A 19,752-nucleotide genomic window follows, 5' to 3' on the forward strand; every position below is an offset into this window, starting at 1 on the left:
TTGCTTTTATTGAAAAACATTGTTAATCAGATAATAATATATATCATGACAATACTGCATGTATACAATGTGTATCATAGAATGTGCAGTTTTATTTTTTTAAAGATTTTTTTTTTATGTGGACCATTTTTAAAGCCTTTTTTGAGTTTGTTATATATTGCTTCTGTTTTACCTTTTGGTTTTTTGGCTGGGAGTCATGTGGAGACCTAGCTCCCTGACCTGGGATTGAACCCACACCTCCCACATTGGAAGGGAGAGTTAACCACTGAACTGCCAGGGAAGTCCCAGAAGATGCGATTTTAAAGGAATGAATTTGGGGGTGCATTTTATCTTGAGTATTGCTAGCCAAATATGCAGAGGCTGTGAGAACTTATAAAAATTTCAGAGACTGTAAAGTTACCACGTAGGCTCTGAGTGTCATCTTCTTGGAATAATGCCAGGCCTGGTATTTGACGTATACGAAGGCCAGATCACGGGCATCCTCGGTCACAGCGGAGCTGGGAAGACCGCGCTGTTAAATATACTCAGCGGACTGTCGGCCCCAACGTCAGGTGAGAAGACGGTCGCGCCACGACACGAGCGCGGGCAAGCGAACACACTGTGCATTTCATCCATTCACGGGTTTCATTCTCGAACTCCTGTAAGCAGTTTCATCAGTAATAGCCACACCCAGGTACTTAAGAGAGAATCTTTAGAAGGTTCTTCAAGTTATTATTTATTTATTATCCAACAGGCTTGGATGTACGGTGAACATTAAGTATTAATTCATCAAGAGTGTACAGTACTCCCCTTAGGTAAAAGGAAAATGGATAAAGAAAGTATGAGAAAATAGAAGCTTATGAAATAGCCTCATATGTAACCTAGTGATGTGATTTAGCCATGGTGCCTCACTGTTATACTGTCCTGGTCACTATTAAGAACAAATATTCCAGATATTATGCCTTGCCTGTATTTGAACACATTATTTTTATCTGAGCACATTATTGTAATAATTTTGTTATAGTGTTTAAAGGACTTTAGTATTGACCCCCATTGTCTTCGGTTTTAAAATCTCTCACATGAGACCTGGATCTTTATCCTGAGGCTGACCGTTTCCCTTCCAGGGTCCGTCACTATCTACAATCACTCACTTTCAGAAACGGCTGACCTAGAACACATCAGCAAGCTCACTGGAGTCTGCCCACAATCCAATGTGCAATTTGGCTTCCTCACCGTAAGAGAAAACCTCAGGCTCTTTGCTAAGATAAAAGGGATTCAGCCACACGAAGTGGAGCAACAGGTAGATGCCTATGTTAGCAGTCACAGCCAGGAGAATGGAACCGCTTACCTAGAAAATCCTAAATGTGTTTGTGTTATTTCTACACAATTCATCGTCAAAAGGTCCAAAAGGCCCTTTGCAATGAACAGCAGAGTGATAGTGTCCTTAAGAGAAACAGTCTAACTTTGGACTCAATATCCTTTGTTAGGTCCAACAGGTTTTACAGGATCTGGACGTGGGAAACATTCAAGACGTTCTTGCTCAAAATTTAAGCGGTGGACAAAAGAGGAAACTGACGTTTGGGATTGCCATTTTAGGAGATCCCCAGGTAAGTCGACCTGAAATTACTAGTGAAATCAGGTGGAGAGTTGTGAAACTGTGGTGTGCGATCCCATTTAATTTGCAACTGATAAATGTCAGAGAACTGTTCCAATGAAGAGTTAAGTGCTAAAATATTTCTCCTAAATAATTTTACAAGTACAGTTGAGTCTTGAACAATGCAGGGTTTGGGGCGGGGGCTGGGCAACCCTCCGCACAGTGGGAAATCCTAGTAGAACCTTCCGGACAGCCGTCAGCACACACGGTCCCGCCTCTGCAAACGCCTCCAGCCTGGGACTGAGTGCAGTGTGGTGTGCAGTGAAAACCATCGGCGGACACACGCCCGCGCAGTTCAAAGCCGTGCCCTTCACCAGTTCGCCGTACACCGCTCTTCGTGTTTCATTCGCTTTCTTTTTTATTAACTGATTTTTGGGTGCTCTTATTTATTGAGACCTCGTTGCTTTCCGATGCTGTGTTCGTCTCTGCTGTGCATCTGTGTCCATCAGCCCTGCGCCCACACCCTCCCTCGGGCGCCCCCTCCCCGCCACCCCCGCCCTCTAGGTCACCACGGAGCAGAGCTGAGCTCCCAGCTCCCGCAGCAGCTGCCCGCCAGCGGCCCGTCTCACACCCAGCGTGTACACGTGTCCACCCTCATCTCCTGACTCACTGTACATCACTTTTTGAAAGAATCCCGCACAAACGGGGAAAGCGGTTTCAGGGCCTTTCCTGCCATGCAGGTTTTGCTATTGGACGAGCCGACTGCGGGGTCAGACCCTCTTTGGAGACACCGGGTGTGGAACCTCCTGCGAGAGAGGAAGTCAGACCACGTGGTCCTCTTCAGCACGCCGTTCATGGACGAGGCTGACGTCCTGGCTGGTGAGCCTCGCGTTTCCTTCGTGTATCTCCGTGACGACTTAGGGACCCGGGTGGACCGTGTGCAGCGAGGCTCCAGTGCAGCTGCCGAGCATGTGGCTCCCTCCAGCCAGGCGGGGGGACGGTCCTCTGGCCGATCCGAGTGTCTTCATCCCCTAGGGCATTGTCCCAGCAAGGATTCTGACCCTATTGCAAAGCATCTCACCCGTTGTAAAATACAAAGCATGCTCCCCACGATGTGTTCTGATTTGCCCTGTATGAAGGGCACTCCCCAGGTGGCTCGGTGGTAAAGAGTCTGCCTGCAGTGTAGAGATGCAAGAGGTGTGGGTTCAATCTCTGGGTCGGGAAGATCCCCTGGAGGAGGAAAAGGCAACCCACTCCAGTGTTCTTGACCGGAGAATCCCCATGGACAGAGGAGCCTGGCGGGCTGCAGTCCATGGGGTCCCAAAGAGTTGGACACAACTGAGCACGCGTGCGCACATTCAGTATATTTGGAATATCGGCTGGCTGGAAACATCCTTTTAGTGTATGACAGTTTTTCTAAATATACTCAGGAATAAACTAACACGTCACTTGATTTATCAGATGTCGAAGAACGTGGCTGTCTTGTGGCCAGAATTAGGATGTGCCTGTATTAGTGAGTGGTGCTCCTAAAATACACTGTTTGTTCATGAATTTGTTCTTTTTTAATAAATAGCGAAAAAATGATCTCTGAATACAATTTATTTCTTTCTTCCAACTTAGACAGGAAAGTGTTTATGTCCAACGGAAGGCTGAAGTGTTCCGGCTCGTCTCTGTTCCTGAAGAGGAAATGGGGCATCGGCTACCATCTAAGGTACAGCCCTTGCTGTATGTTAGAATGTGCTGGAAATGTCAGGGACATCACTGTGAGCCTGTTAACATAGGCTGCTCCATTAGTAAGATCATCTCGAGAGAGCTGTGTTAGAACAACACCACAACTGCTCTCCTCCTTAGCTAGAATGAGTGATTTATGGGATTGTAGACATTGAGAATATACGATGGTTATACCAAGTCTGTGAGTTTCCCTGATGGCTCAGTGGTAAAGACCCCGCCTCCAATGCAGGAGACGCGGATTGGATCCCTGGGTCAGGAAGATCTCCTGGAGGAGGGCACGGCAACCCATCCCAGTGTTCTTGCCTGGAGAATCCCACGGACAGAGGAGCCTGGTGGGCCACGGTCCATGGGGTCACAAACAGTCGGACATGACTTAGCGACTAAACAACAACAACCAGTGAGATGTAAATAGTATCTGGAAAATATGTTCACAACCCAGTGTTTGCTAAGAGAAACTTATTGACACTCCAGCCTCTCTCTTATCCTGCCTCTGATGTTTATTTTTGTCAGTCGTAGCAATTTCAGTAGCTTCCTCTCTGTTCTCCCTGACTTCATTTTCCCTGTCACTTGTTTCTATCTCCTTTTAGCACTATTAAGTCATGTCTATCACTTACTAAGCGTGGACTAAATTTTAGGTACGTCCTAAGATATTTACATGTGGAATACTCATATAATCTTACTTAATTCCCCAAATAACTTTAGGAAGATGGTATTATTATGCTTCTTTGACAAGTCAAAGAATTTTAATAATCTGCCCACTCTCACGTCATTTATACTGTGCTTAGTCACTCAGCCGTGTCCAACTCTTTGTGACCCTGTGGACTGTAACCCACCAGGCCCCTCTGTCCAAGGGGTTCTCCAGACAAGAACACTGGAGTGGGTTGCCATGCCCTCCCCCAGGAGATCTTCCCCACCCAGGGATCAAACCCAGTCTCCCGCATTGCAATTTGGACCGAGATTATAGATGTGATGTGAATTACTCCCTACACTTCCCAGTAAAGTGTAACATTTCTTAAAAAGTAATTCAAGTCATTCCATCCCCAGTGGCTAAATGGATCCCACATTATTCACTCCAAGTGTTTTGTGGTTGCTCAGTCACTAAGTCGTGACTGACTCTTTGTGACCCCGTGTACGACAGCACACAGGCTTCCCTGTCCTTCACTATCTCCCGGAGTTTGCTCAAGCTCATGGCCATTGAGTTGGTGATGCCATCCAACCACTTCATCCTCTGTCACCCACTTCTCCTGCCTTCAGGGTCTTTTCCAATGAGTCGGCTCTTCACAACAGGTGACCAAAATATTGGAGCTTCAGCTTTAGCATCAGTCCTTCCAATGAATATTCAGGACTGATTTCTTTTAGGATGGACTGGTTGGATCTCCTTGCAGTCCAAGGGACTCTCAAGAGTCTTCTCCAACAACACAATTCAGAAGCATCATTTCTTCAGTGATCAGCCTCCTTTATGGTCCAAATTTCACACCGGTACATGACTGCTGGAGAAACCATAGCTTTGACCAGATAGTGGTTAACCGCTATATAGTGGTTAAATGGATCTCACATCATTCGCTCTCAAGTGTTTATCGTGATCTAATTTATGATCCACCATGATTTCGGGGCATGACCTGGTTGAATAAATACCTCAGCTAAAGCCAACATGGGCCGTCCTCTGGGGACCTCCACGCTGTAGTGTCCTAACTCTGCTTAAGGTGGGACGCCTGTGTGCTGATTCTTCCACCATCGCATTTTAACTGTGTTCACATCTCATCCGCTCTTGAAGGTCTTCTCTGAATGTCTTCTATTGAACAATAAGCACCCTCTTTACTGCAACTTTGAAAGCACTATTTTGAATTGTTGCCTGAGGCATCTTAATTAACTTCTTTGATCCTCCGTTAAAAAAGCAAAACAATAATACCTACTTTGCAGTGAAGGCTAAAAATATTGTAATGAATACCTGAGGAGGAACCAGCTGCTCAGCTGGTTGAGCTCCGCTTCCCTCCCCCTTCCTCCTCTTACACGCTGCCTCATCTCTCTGCCATGTCCCAGCTCCTTTAGGGAAGGCACGACACTCTCTCTGTTTGGTATCCTGAAGAGCGATTCACACAGGGTCTTATAAACTCAGAATGCTTTTAGCTACAATTGATCTTTTTAGGTTTGTCTCACCAAAGTCCATTACGACGCCCTTGTCATTGTACAACCTCAGTAAGTTTCTTTTTCTTTTTAGTGTCAGATAACGTCTCTGACTTTTTATTTAAATTTTAATACTTACTTATTTACTTGGCTGCTCCGGGTCTTAGTTGCAGCACACGGGGTCTAGTTCCCTGACCGTGGATGGAACCTGGGCCCCCGCATTGGGAGGGAGCATGGAGTCCTAGCCAGTGGACCACCAGGCAAGTCCCAGCCTCAGGAAATGCCAGTGGATGTGACTAATGATAGGGTTTCTTAAGTCTAAGGATTCCATACAGAACTTTATATGTTCTCATCACGAAGATGGACCAACTTTGATTTGAATAAATTTTGCCCCCCGCAAAAGATAAAATTAGCTAACATATTTTGAGGTTTACACATTGCCAGGACCTATATGACTCCATACATACTGTGTTTTGCTATGTCTTCCAAAATTCTTGGAGACCTGAGTATTATTTCCCATCACAGAGTAGAAGACAGATGCTCAGAGACCTAAATCTGGAACATGGACCAACAGGACACGAGAACTGTGTTCTTAACGACTGCAGCAAATTAACACTCTTTCTTTCTGCTGCCTCCACTCTGTTTTGTAGAACTCATATTTTACTGCAAAGGGAGAATTCAAAAGTTGAGATTTTGAACAGATGGAGGCAAAATCGCCATTCCCCCACCTGACCCCAGTCAGGATGGAGCCAGATATCTTTCTCCCAAATAACAAACCTTGAGTCTCCTTACCTATCCTTAAGTGTTGTGAGTGTTAGTCACTCAGTCGTGCCCGACTCTTTGCGACCCCGTGGACTGCAGCCCATCAGGCTCCTCTGTCCGTGAGATTTTCCAGGCAAGGATACTGGGTGGGTTGCCATTTCCTTTTCCAGGGGATCTTCCCAACTCAGGGATTGAACCCAGGTCTCCTGCACTGCAGGCAGATTCTTTACTGACTGAGCTACAAGGGAAGCATCCCTTAATGTTTCTCCCTCTGCATGTTGTGTAGATGATACAGCTTGGGCTACATGGATATTTTTAAGTCTTGCTTCCTCTATTAGATTATACTGTTTTGTCTCATAAATATTAATGAAGTGACAAACACATGCTAGGATTTTTGTATAGGTGGTGTTGGATAAGAACAGACTTAACTTACTGTTTTTAAACATCAGTTTGCATCTGAATGAGACGTGTGATCCAGACAGTGTAACATCGATTGTTAAACACCACATCCCCGACGCCAAATTAACAGCCCAAAGTGAAGAAAAGCTGACATATATTCTGCCTTTGGAAAGGACAAACAAATTTCCAGGTAACAGAATGCAAGAGACCACAGAATTATTTGTAATAATGTTATGTACGATCACTGTGGTGTTTAGAATGATGATTGATATTCTGCTGCTTTCAAAGTACATGGCACTGTGAATTATTTATGACTTATTGTTTAATATTTCAATAGCACTTATGAGTACACTGAAGCAGGAAAATGCTAATTATGTTTCAAGTTACAACATGTGCAGTCAAGAGATACAGAGCGACATCAAGCTCCAGTGAGAAGCATTAGGGGAATTTGTGTCAGGAATGCCTGAGAAGGAGGTCCAGGCAGGAAGAGGTCTGGGCAAACCCTGGCGGGGAATCAGATGGGAGCCAAGGGAGCATGCACTATAGGTAGATGGTGTCATAAGCACCACAGCATAGCGTTATAATCTACACAATTCGACAGTAATTATGATCAGCCTATAAGAAGATCAAGAGCTTTGCTGCAAACACGAATGGCTGGAGAGCCATCGCCTTTACCCCTCTTCTGTCTGGTTTCCCAATATGCTGTTTCATTCCCCAAGCATTCTGAGCTGGATTGTATTACAAAGTGTAACCCATAAAAATGTGTTTACTTTATTGAATTCCAAGAACTTGCCAACTCTTGATGGAAGGTCCTGGGGCCAATCTGCATGCTTGAATTAATAAGCCTGCAGCAATCATGGCTAATAAAGAAATACAGCACCAGGCAAGCTCGGCTGCCAGAGCCAGACTGGCTGGATTCAAAGCCCAGCTGTGCTGAACCCCTGTCACCCCAGGCAGGTTATACTAATGTACGCCACCTCAGTTTGACCATTTGTAAAAAGAGGTTCATATTAGAACGAACTTTATAGGGTGTTTATGAAGCTTCAATTCATTTACATTTATTATGAAAATATTAAATATAAATCAAGCACCTGGAAGATACCTGACAGGTAGCACCTATGGAATTTCAGCAAGTTTCAGACACCCTCAGTTTCAGAATGTGCCACCAAGGAGGAAATAGAAAGGAACGATGCTGGCTTTTAAAATACGACCTTGTATTTATGACACATGCTCGTTTCAGATGCACTAAAAGTTGATGAAATGTATTCATGTTAGAATCAGTGAACTAATGATCATATGAACACACACAATGCCTTTGATATTTGTATTGTTTGTGTGCACACGCGCTAAGTTGTGTCCAACTCTTCTGCAGCCCCATGGAGCGTGGCCCACCAGGCTCCTCTGTCCATGGGATCCCCAGGCAAGAGTACTGGAGTGGGTTGCAGTTTCCTCCTCCAGGGGATCTTCCCGACCCCGGGATGAAACCTGAGTCTCCTGCATTGGCAGGTGGATTCTTTACCACTGAGCCACCTGGGAAGCCTAACAATTACATGTTTTAAAACCCCATTAAATAAAATAGAATACTTTTTTTTCCCCAAAACCCCCCACATGTGTAGTAGTCTAGGCATGAGACAAGAAATTTCTAGATTTTTATACCCAAGAAGGTCTGGAAATTAACACACTCTATAGTTTATCTTAGAAGTAAGGGAATGTCTATAGCATAGGTTTGTTTCTGATGAATGTATTTGTCCTATCACAAATGTTTTCTACTTTGAAAAACGTAGTTAATATCAATCTCATTACAACTGATATTAATTTAGCACATTTTTATGCCTATTTTTAGACCTCTACAGGGATCTTGAGAGCTGTTCCAACCAGGGCATTGAGAATTATGGTATTTCCATGACAACATTGAATGAAGTGTTCTTAAAATTAGAAGGAAAATCAGCTATTGATGAATCAGGTAATAAATAATTTTTTAACTTGAAATGTCTCATTCTGTGCTATATTTTGTCCTGAAAACACACTTGGAATGATGAAAGTTCTATGATTTTTGAGGTGCTATAATTCAATATGATCTTGGAAAAAGTTAGAGCAGATGAGAAGTCTATTTCTTGTTTTCTTCCCTCTTCTCTCAATACTGGTCTCACCTCTTGGATTCTGTATTTTGTCCCAGACATTTTACTAAGCCTGTGAAATACAGCGATGTACAGACTAAGTCTTTATGTGGCAGACATAAATATGCAATATACTGTTTTTTTAATGTAACTGCTGTGGATAAAAGAAAATTAGAACTGTAAGTGAAAGTTGTTTTCTTGACATATTTGAGGATATTATTTCACTATTAGGCTTCTCTGGTGACTCAGTGGTCAAGAATCTGCCTGCAATGCAGGAGACCGGGGTTTGATCCCTGGGTCAGGAAGATCCCCTTGGGAAGGAAATGGCAACCCACCCCAGTATTTCACTATTGCGGTTGAAAGATTCGCTGTCAGTCTAATTGCTGCTCCTCGGAGTTTTCTGCCTTTCTTCTCTAGTTGCTCTAAGATGTTTCTTTTGTCTCTGATCCAACTTCATCTACTGTGTTTAGTCTTGACCATGCTCTTGTCTTCTTTTCTTTTTTGATTGCTCAGGTGGGAAGTCTTTTTTATATACTTGATAACTTTTTTAAGTGGTATAATTCACATTTAGGGAACATACATTTGAAACATCTAGACTTGATCAATTTCTCTAGGCTTCTCTTCCAAAAGAGGTAACTTTGTCTAGTTTTCAGGCTTCCCTTGTGGCTCAGATGGTAAAGAATCCAGCTGCAATGCAGGGGACCCAGGTTTGATCCCTGGGTTGGGAAGATCTACTGAAGAAGGGAATGGCAACCCACTCCAGTATTCTTGCCTGCAGAATCCCATAGACAGAGGAGGCTGACAGGCTACAGTCCTTGGGGTTACAAAGAGTCAGACATGAATAAGTGATTTTCACGTACCTAGTTTTCAGCTATGGCTATGTTAAAAATATTGTCTCAACAAATTTCATATTCTTCTGTTCTTCATATTCTTTCATATTCTCCTTGGTCAAAAATACTAAGAGAGTTTATCTCTTGCAATAGATTTCTCCCAGGCTAAATATGGACTTCTGTTCATTATGTTCTCTACAATGAATTCAGTCCTTTAAAGCTCTAGATACAGAGCTATTTTTTTTTTTTTTCAGAAAATGTAAGATTTCCTTTTTTTTATGTCATTATTTTCTCTTCCTGTATTATATCTTTTTATTTTTTTGCTGTGTTCCTGTTTCTTTAGCAGTTTCTCTAGTGGTGCCCTGAATTAGATTATTTGCATCTTTGCCCAAGACTCTCCTCTGACAACAGTTGTTGAAAAGATGATCCTAGGAAAATCTAAACAATGCACGTTAGCATCACTGACTCAATGGACGTGAGTTTGAGCAAACTCCGGGGGACAGTGAGGGACAGGGGAACGTGGTGTGCCGCAGTCCACGGGGTCGCAGAGAGTCGGACACGACTGAGCGACTGAACCGCAGCACAGCGGCTCTTCGCAAATGACTGATTTCATCTTTTGTAGGAACTGGAGTTTGGGAACAGAGTGACAGGACAGATGACCCAGGCAGCCTCGCCGAGCCGGAACAAGTTGCACCGTCCTTCAGCGAGGCGAACAGCACGGTCAGCGGCCTGGCCCTCTGGCGGCAGCAGGTCTGTGCAGTGGCGAAAGTCCGCCTCCTGAAGCTAAAGAGCGAAAAGAGGGCCCTGCTGGCAATGTGAGTACCTGCGAGCTTCAGACTCACAGGAGCAGCGTGCTCTCACCAAACCCAGGAGAGAGGAGCTGAGACGGAAGCTGTTCCAGCAACTGCAGACGGCCTCTTTAACACGGAAACCAGTGTTTCCTTAACTTTCATTTTATGCTGGAGCATGCTCTTGTTGTGTCGCTAACTTGTGTCCAATTCTTTTGTGACCCCGTGGACAGAAGCCAGGCTCCTCTGTCCAGGGGATACAGCCAGCCAACAATATTGTGATGGTCTCAGGCGGGCAGCGAAGGGACTCAGCCACGCACACACGTGTCCACTCTCCCCCAAGCTCCCCTCCCGTCCAGGCTGCCGCAGAACATTGAGCAGAACCCCTGTGCTGGACACAGGTCCTTGTTGGTTATCGTTTTAAATAGAGCAGTGTGTCCGTGTCCATCCCAAACAACCAAGCATCCCTTCCCCTCTTCTCCCCCCCGGCAACCATAAGTTCACACAGAAATCAATTTTAATTGTTTTGGTGGATATGTAATTAAACCAGATAGAGTTTGGGATTTTTCTTTTAATTTTTACAGAATCTGCTCTGATCAAAGGGTTGAAGTAGTTTTTCAGGAGCTTGGAAGTCAGGCCCTAGGTTCTAAGGACTTGCCTCTTTCCCCAGAGTAGCTCTGTGCCCGTTTTTATTTGAGCACAGAATTCAAGTCATTTCCTAGAACTTACCTGTAGAGCTCCAGGCCCTTTGTTAAGTAATACCTCCTTGCAAGAGTCCTCTCTCTACCCAGGACATATATTCATTAAGAAATATTTGTGAGTACTCCTGCATAACACTCTCTGCTAAATGTCTAACACTTACCGAATAAGCCAGACATGAGATTTGGCTTTGGAGGGAGATTAGAAGTACACTAAAGAAGCATAACGCAACAATAGCCAGGAGAGGGAAGCAACCTAGATGTGCATCGACAGATGAATGCATAAAGAAGCTGTGGTCCCTACATACAATGGAGTATCACTCAGCCATAAAAAGGAATGAATCTGAGTCTGTTCTGGTGAGGTGGATGAACTTAGATCCTTTACGCATAGTGAAGTAAGTCAAAAAGAGAAAAACAAATACCATATATTAATGTATATATATACATGGAATCTAGAAGGATGGCACTGATGAACCTGTTTGCAGAGGAGGAACAGAAACACATAGAGAACAGAGTCATGGATGCGGCAGAGGAAGGAGACGGCGAGATGAGCTGAGATCAGCCCTGACGTATACACGCCACAAGTGTAAAGCGGACAGCTGGTGGGAAGCTGCCGCGAGGCCCAGGGAGCTCAGCCTGGAGCGGGGCGGTGGGGAGGGGCTGAGGCAGAGGCTCGAGGGGGAGGGCGCGTGTGGACACGCACGGCTGATTCACATTGTATGGCGGAGACCAACATGGCATTGGAGCGCAGTTATCCTCCAGTTAAAAAAAAAGCAGAGTGCAGTTAGACAATATCGTCAGCTGTAGCACTGATACAAGAGAAATGATGTCCAAACGGGGCTTCCCAAAAAATGAATTACATGAGGGAGAATTTGAATTTGGTGGAAGAAAACGGAGCACATAGCTAAGGAAAGAAAGGAGGATGAAAAAGCAGGCAGAGGAGGCAGTTTGCAGCGTGGAGATACGTGAGGAGAGAGGAAAAATTGGACTTAATTTGAGTTCATTGCCAGCCTGCAGCACAGGATGTACGAGAGAGTAAGAATAATTCTGATAACACACTAAATAGAGCTAAGGAGTTTGGGCTTTATACAAAGTAAGGAACTAATGAGGTTCTTCTATTATTTTTGAATGGGTAATTGGTATAACTAGAACAGAATGCCAAGAAACTTAATTGTGCAACCGTGCAAAAAGATTTGGAAAGAGTAGGCACTGGAGACCAGGAAGAGACATTGGAGGGAGTTTGAAAGAGGTCAGGAAAGGGCTCACTCGGGTCCAAATTTGAAAAGTAGGAGAGAGGTTTTGGAGGCAAGCAGTGATGATGACACGATAAGCAGAAAATGTCACCGTTCGGAAAAGGGACAGAAGGGAGAGAAATAAGTAGACGCAGACCGAGGCTCAGGCTTGCGCAAATGAGAAAACGTCGTTTATAGCAATTGGGAACAGGAGGAGGAGAAGGTTCAGGCCGTAGGAAGTCTGGGTGTTGGCAACACACCAGCTTGCAGTGTTCCAGAAAAAGATGGCAAGCAGGGCTGAAACAGGATGAAGAAATGGGCGCTGGAGAGAGAGATTTCAGGGTCGTCCTCAGCTGACTTCGTCAACTGGAAAGATGTGTTCAGAGGGGGAGCGAGAGGCGGTTTAGAGATACACAGACCAAGAACAGATGCACACGCGCCACCTCATGTCAGAAAAAAGAAAAGAGCGGGGGCGGGAGGGGGGCACATTCATATGCTTGACTAGTGTTTGCAACTTATTTCTATTTTCACAGTTACCTGCTTGAACTGAAAAACCCACAATAGTTGCTACAGATGAATTGTTTTCTTGTACATTTCCTCCTTGTAGATTACTGCTTTTTGGCATTACCTTTGGTCCTCAGCTTTTGGAGCATCTGTTCTATCGGTTACACCAAAAAAGCTATTCTTGGGGACTATCTCCGAACATGTACTTCCTCTCCCCGGGTCAACCACCTCGAGCCCCGCTGACCCGCTTACTGGTCATCAACAGAACAGGTGAACTTGCGGCTGGACGCGCCGGTTCAATGTTGATTTGTGTTGAGAGTCTCCCCTAGACTATACGAACCACGAGGGGAAAAGGAATTCTGTATGTTTTAGAAAAGTGTAGGTGAGGTCAAACAGGAAATGCATTCCAAAGTGAAAAATATAAGGGAGGGGAGTTTGTTTTTAAAAACACATTTTGCAAGTTTACTTAAAGCCTAAAGCATGTTGCACAAAGCAACTCAAGGGAATTTAAAAAAGTGATTACTGATTGATGTTTGAGGTCTTTCTATAGCACTTTTTAAGTACTATGCAGTTGTGAGCTTTGGAGGAAAAAAAATATTTTCCATATTTCTAAGATGGAAGTTTAATATGGTCGAGGATTTAAATATTAATTTTAAGTAGCATTTGCACACAAACAGAAATGATAAGTAAATGCTTCAGCTGTAGGTAAAGCAAGTCTGACGTCTCCTTGACACCAGAATGGATTTTAGTCCCACGGCATTGATTCTGGCTTTGTAAGGAAATCCTTAGAGTCCTTATTATGGTATGCTTTGAGTGACATCATTTAGTGTTTTAAAAAATATTCCTTTGTGTGTTTTACTTCATTTTTGCTTCTTTTGATCTTACACACACGGTAGGGTCAAGCATTGATGACTTCATACATTCACTGAGGCACCAGAACATCGCTTTAGAAGTGGACGCCTTTGGAACCAGAAGTGGCCCCAATGAGTCATCGTACAACGGGGCCATCACCGTGACAGGAGATGACAAGGTACGCCGGGCTCTGACTGACGCCCAGCACATCAAAGACGGGCAGGAACGTGCAGCTTCAACAATGCACATCAGCTGATACAAAAGGCCAATCTGACACAAGCAGATGGGAAGTTTCTGATTTTTAGAGGTTCATTCATTCTGCACATTCTTTATTTATAAACTGAATGTGTCACATCCTGAAACAAAGCCTACTGTTGTGTTTAAGTGAGGTTGCATTATGGAGTTCTATAGTGAGTGTTTAAAGTTTAAAGTGAAAGTCGCTCTGTCGTGTCCAACTGTTTGCGACCCTCCATGAAATTCTCCAGGCCAGAATATTGGAGTGGGTAGCCTTGCCCTTCTCCAGGGGATCCTCCCAACCCGGGGATTGAACCCAAGTCTCCCACATTGCAGGCAGATTCTTTACCAGCTGAGCCACAAGTGCTGCTGCTAAAAATCATGTGATGTATTTTGTTTTAGTTTAGGCATAAATAGTCACATAGCTAATGCTGTCACAGTTGGTAGAGATCAAAATACTGAACTCCTTGCAGTATATTGGGAATTAATTGAATCATATGAGTGATGGTAGTATTCATGACACTTAGTGCTTTAGCCTTCCTGTGTTGTCCATAACTTGAAAGCTTTTCTACCATGCACTTTCATTAAATTGTATATTTGCTTTCTGAGGACTTAGAATGCATATTTGCTATGCTTTAGGATCCCAGATTTTCAATAGCGTGTAACACCAAAAGGCTGAATTGCTTTCCTGTACTCATGGACATCATTAGCAATGGGCTACTTGGAATGCTTAATTCTTCAGAACACATTCAGACAGACAGAGCCACATATTTTGAGGTAAGTATAGTATTATCTCACTTTTGGTGGGTCATGAGACGTTTTCAGGAAAATACTTGAAATGCTGAAATAACAGGGTAGTTTTTATGAACTTATTCTTGAATGTTTTATATGCAATTAAATTAGCATATATATTTATATGTACACACATGTGTGTATACATACATATGCAATATTTAGCAATATTGCAAAGCATTGTAACTTTAATTGGATGACAGGGCCAATGGAACAACAGAAATACAATTAATTGGGAAAAAATGATGAATTTTGGGCTTAGATGTGTTAGCATCTGTGGCTCTCAGTAGTGGGACCTAGTTAAACAGCCAGCATCTTAAATGCCGGGCTTTGTGGCCTTGTAACAATTGGACTTTTGTAGGTCTAGGTTCAACAGTCCACAAAAAAATACAGATAAAAAGTTTATCATGGGGCTTCCCCAGTGGCTCAGTGGGTAAGAATCTGCCTGCCAATGCAGGAGATGTGGGTTCAGCCTCTGGTCTGGGAAGATCCCACAGGCCCCCGAGCCACTGAATCTGTGGGCCACGACCACTGAGCCTGTGCTCTGGAGCTGGGAGCCCCCGAGCCACTGAATCTGTGGGCCACGACCACTGAGCCTGTGCTCTGGAGCTGGGAGCCCCCGAGCCCACGTGCCCAAGCTCCACGGCAGGAGGACCCCACAGTGAGAAGCCCGGGCACTGCAGCTAGAGAGGGGCCCGTGCAGCAACCAAGACCCAGCACAGCCTCAGCTAAAAATAAACGAGAAAAATGATAAAGAAAAAACACCAAAGACTCCATCACAAAGCTCCCTCACGAAGGAGACAAGACAATGTTGGCAGGAGGTTTTGGGGCTGAGTTACTATGACGACAAGTGATGAGGCACATAGAAAACCAGAGGCGCTCAATAATTGCACTTACTGTCACTATTGAGGTTTGCTCGATAATTGCACTTACTGTCACTATTGAGGTTAGTATTGTTTCTCTTGGCAATTCATCAAGTTTCCATCAAAGAAGGTTCAGCTTTGACTAGACCAGGGACCGGCTGAGTTAGAACTGGACGACGTGCCTGTATAAAACAAGACTGGCCGGCGGCGCCCGGACCCCTGAGTCGGGACCTCCACGGGGGGCGAGGCTGTGCGGATCTACCTCTTCAGGTCACCCCTTACGTCCCTGTCTGTGTTGGGTCTCTCTTTGCCTCCTTTAAATGACGCCTTGGGCATATTCTGTAGCTCACTGGTCACTTTCTGTCGTCAAGAATTACTCCAGTGCGGTCCAAACCTCAAGCTCCTGTCCGGTTCACACTGCAGTCAGCGGTAGCTGAGGGGTGCGGGCCGGCGTGGGCTGTCGCGGTGTGAGGCGCGCCTCCCTCCCCTTCCGCAGTCCAACCTCTTGGGGCGGAGAGGAGCGCGCGCCTTCCTCCTCCTCCTGAGTAACGTGGCGGGTGCTGGGAGAGTAGACGGGGGACGAAGGTGAGGGGCTGAGGCTCTCCTGCCGTCGAGCTGTGGCTGCCCCGGTCCCCTCTGCTGCGTGGTGGCCCCGCCGAGGGGGCCTGTGTGGTGGCTTAGGGGCGGGTTTAGCTTGGACCCCGGGCCCTCCTGGAGATGAAGACCCGCTCAGCCTTGCAGAGCAGAAGTCCCCTCGGGCTGCGGAAGAGACAGTCACACCATCCTGCTTTCTACAGGTTTTATTGTTTAATGTGCCATCGGTCAGGTAGTGGAACAACTTTGTCTCCTGGGTCTAGAACATATAATTTAGGGTTTACCTCATAAAATTCAGCTATTTAAGAATATTTTGTAATATATAAATATAAGTAAAATATAACTTGCTTTCATTTCTTAGAACACATTTTAATGTTAAAATAGTTTAAATTTACCAGTAATTTAAAATTTAAAGAGTTTAAATTTGCCAGTAATAAAGAAAATGCATTAGTCTTCAAATAAATATTTCGAAACTTTAAAGGAGTTAATATTGAGTAACAGTTTTATCACTGCAGTGTCTTAGTTTTGGCATTAAATTATATGGTAACTTAAAAAAAAATGGCTTTACTACAAAATGTTTGCCACCTACCGGCCTAGCTGAGCTTGTAGATAATTTCTCTCAGAGTGAACCCTGTTGATTCCCCCCCCCCCCGCCCCCACTCCTGGCCTGCTCCGATTCTGCAAGCCCGTTTGCCTTGAGTCTAAAGCACAGAGCTCGCTTCTGCCCCCACTCATGACTTTAACCGTCCGTCAGAGTGTCCTGAAGTGGCCCCCACTGGCCACCCTGCATGTCTGCGCCTGACCAGCTCCCCAACTGATATTAAGAGGCTCTGCGGGCTCCTTCAGGCTGAGCTCTACCACACCCCACCTGTGGGTCCACGTCATCTAACACGGACAGAATATGATATTTATGAACCAAGTTTTGAGTGAGGAGTCAGCCATTGAGACTAATTGTGAATTTTCCATTCCCAAAGAGCATCCCTGGTTGCTCAAAGGGTAAAGAACCTGCTGCAATGCAGGAGATGTGGGTTCGATCCCTGGGTCAGGAAGATCCCCTGGAGAAGGGCATGGCAACCCACTCCAGTATTCTTGCCTGTCCCTTGGACAGAGGAGCCTGATGGGCTAGAGTTCATGGGGTCACAAGTAGTCAGACATGACTGAGCCACTAACACACACTAAAGATATCCCAGATCTGGAAAACCAACAAGGGTGACCAGAGGCAGAGATAAGAGATGCTGTGGTGGACCTGGGGGCACTTTCTTCGCTTTATCTCCACGTGTGCATCTAGGTTCAGGCAGTGCTGACCAGCTGCAAGAGTGCAGAGGGGCCCTCTGTTTAGGAGGGGCTGAGAGAAGGTAAGCAGCTCTCAAGGCTCAGGGTCCCCACCTCAGACGAGGAGCAAGCAGTGAGGCAACAAGTCACCGATGAGATCAAGGCTTCACGCCAAACCCAAAGCCCTCTTTAACCTGTACAGGACTTTGAATCGCTTTAACTCGATGCTTTTATGTGGAGTGTGGGCTGATCATTTTTCTCCAAGCCCAGACACCTACCTACTCAATAATTCATACCTGCCGGCACTTTGAAGGCATTTGAGCTTCCTCCATTATGTTGAACAAGAGAAATGATTCCTCCTACGTGATGAGCTGAACTGACTTAGTCTCAGGTTCTGAATGTAGCACAGTAGCTCCTCCGTTGACAGCCCACGACCTCTGTCTATTAAAATGTCAGCCTCAACGCAGCCGTCTCAGAGCTGGGGATGAGGTGGTGTGATTATGTCCCCTGTTGTTAACCGTGGGAATACAGCCAGGTCACGCGATGCGATGGAGTTTGCTTCTTCGTGAGTAAATCAGGATGTGTGTTCGAATGTCCCAGCCACTGTAACACACGACTAAAGATGCGAAGTTGCAAACCTTGGGAAGTGCTCTGGGTAGTTAGACTGCTTCACGCGTGGAAATGATTTGGTTTAGAAGTAGTATGAATGAAGTCTATACCTGATCACCATCAGCTCACGTGTTCGGCATGATTTCAGGAGCACGCGTCTGACGAGCACGGGCACCTGAACTTGGCCTCCTTCTGGATCCCCGGGATGGCCTGCTTCACTCCGTACATCTCCATGGGCAGCATCGGCGACTATAAAGTAAGAGCAGCTAATCAGATTCACGCCCTGCTCCATCCCCTGTAACACCCAGAGGGGCGGAGAGTGAGACGGGATAGACACTTGCAGACGACCTCTGGGTCACTCTGCCGTACGCCTGAAACCAACGCAACGTTGTCAGTCAGCGACACTCCCACATAAAAGAAAAATTCATAAAAGCCGAGGAGTAAGGAAAAATGCAATGAAAGGGATTAAGTCAAACGTCTCAAATTTTCCTCCCTGAGGGGAAAAATGTTTCCTATCCTAAGTAGTAGTAATAACAAAGAGCAAACGTCCTCATATGTTCTTCTATATTTTTTTATTGGAGTATAATCGCTTTACCACGTTGTGTTGGCTTCTGCTCTACAACAAGGTGATTCAGCCGTATGCACACACATATCCCCTCCTTCCTACACCTCCCCGCTCCCCCACGCCACCCCCTCCCCCACCCCACCCCCACCCCGCGCCCTCCCCCCAGGTCTCCCAGAGCCCCGCGCTGAGCTCCCCGCCAGCTCTCTGCCTCGTACACACTAGTGTGTGTGCGTCAGAGCCGCTCACCCACGATAGACTTCCTGTGCCTCCATGCTGCGTCTGTGCAGAGAAGTTCCCTCCTCGCGCTTCCACATCCTCAGCGTCATCCGCCGGGGTTCCCTCTGCACCGCTGAGCCATTGGAAAGTGCGGGAGGTGTTGCGGGTGGACTCAAGTTAATCTCCACATACCCTGCTCTTAAGCTACCCTTCTCTTTAGCAATTTCTCCCCTGAGAAACAAAGCAAGATGCCAATTATAAGTGTGCTGTTTACATTCAGCATAAAACTTAAGAATCTTCCAGGAAATTGTGCACCTCCTTCTCTTGAAACTCTGTGCAGCTTGCAAGGCTCCATAGCGTCAGAGGCATCAGTAGCTTTGACAAGAAAAGAACAAGAATCTTCTCACCGCGGCAATGCTGTATAGACCCCTTCTTCCTGGAGATAGCGTGGCATACAGCATTATCAAGGCCCCTGAAATAGGACCGGGGCAAGTCAGTGTCATTCGCTAAATTAGCATAATATATAAAAGAGACATAGGGGAAATGAATACTTTTGTGCTGCATATTTGCAATTTCTCAAGCCTAAACTATTCAAAAACTTTTGATGATTCTTTTGCTTCTTTATCAGAAAAAAGTTTACTTCCAGCTGCAGATTTCAGGCCTCTACCCTTCCGCTTACTGGTTTGGGCAGGCACTGGTGGACGTTCCCCTGTACCTCTTGATCCTCCTTCTAATGCAAATAATGGATTACGTTTTTAGCCCAGACGAGTCTGAGTTTATCATTCAAAACCTGGCAGTTGAGGTAAGTGACAAAAGCTATCAAATGGCTTTATTAGACTACTTTTCATAAATGCAATTACATGATTCATCTTAAACCAAAGAACTGCACATTATGTTTGTTATAACTTAGTTCTGGAAAGCTGAGTTTAAGTTATTGTTCAGTCCCTAAGTCGTGACCAACTCTTTGCAACCCCATGGACTGCAGCACGCCAGGCTT

At 45.3% G+C, this 19,752-nt stretch overlaps 1 protein-coding gene across 1 annotated transcript in view; it reads left to right on the plus strand.

Annotated features, from left to right (window-relative positions):
• The window catches only part of LOC133057889 (ATP-binding cassette sub-family A member 9-like), a 51,870-nt gene that overhangs the window by 12,202 nt on the left and 19,916 nt on the right, over window positions 1–19,752 (plus strand). Inside the window, exons 12-24 of the mRNA XM_061145002.1 lie at window positions 441–551; window positions 1,104–1,279; window positions 1,467–1,586; window positions 2,314–2,452; window positions 3,194–3,284; window positions 6,640–6,779; window positions 8,433–8,552; window positions 10,159–10,351; window positions 12,862–13,028; window positions 13,655–13,788; window positions 14,484–14,621; window positions 18,123–18,230; window positions 19,384–19,557. Coding sequence (XP_061000985.1) covers window positions 441–551; window positions 1,104–1,279; window positions 1,467–1,586; window positions 2,314–2,452; window positions 3,194–3,284; window positions 6,640–6,779; window positions 8,433–8,552; window positions 10,159–10,351; window positions 12,862–13,028; window positions 13,655–13,788; window positions 14,484–14,621; window positions 18,123–18,230; window positions 19,384–19,557 — 1,811 coding nt within the window. The remainder of the gene's footprint in view (window positions 1–440; window positions 552–1,103; window positions 1,280–1,466; window positions 1,587–2,313; window positions 2,453–3,193; window positions 3,285–6,639; window positions 6,780–8,432; window positions 8,553–10,158; window positions 10,352–12,861; window positions 13,029–13,654; window positions 13,789–14,483; window positions 14,622–18,122; window positions 18,231–19,383; window positions 19,558–19,752) is intronic.

The sequence above is a fragment of the Dama dama genome, chromosome 5 (assembly GCF_033118175.1).
Source record: "Dama dama isolate Ldn47 chromosome 5, ASM3311817v1, whole genome shotgun sequence".
In the NCBI taxonomy this organism is placed as follows: Eukaryota; Metazoa; Chordata; class Mammalia; order Artiodactyla; family Cervidae; genus Dama; species Dama dama.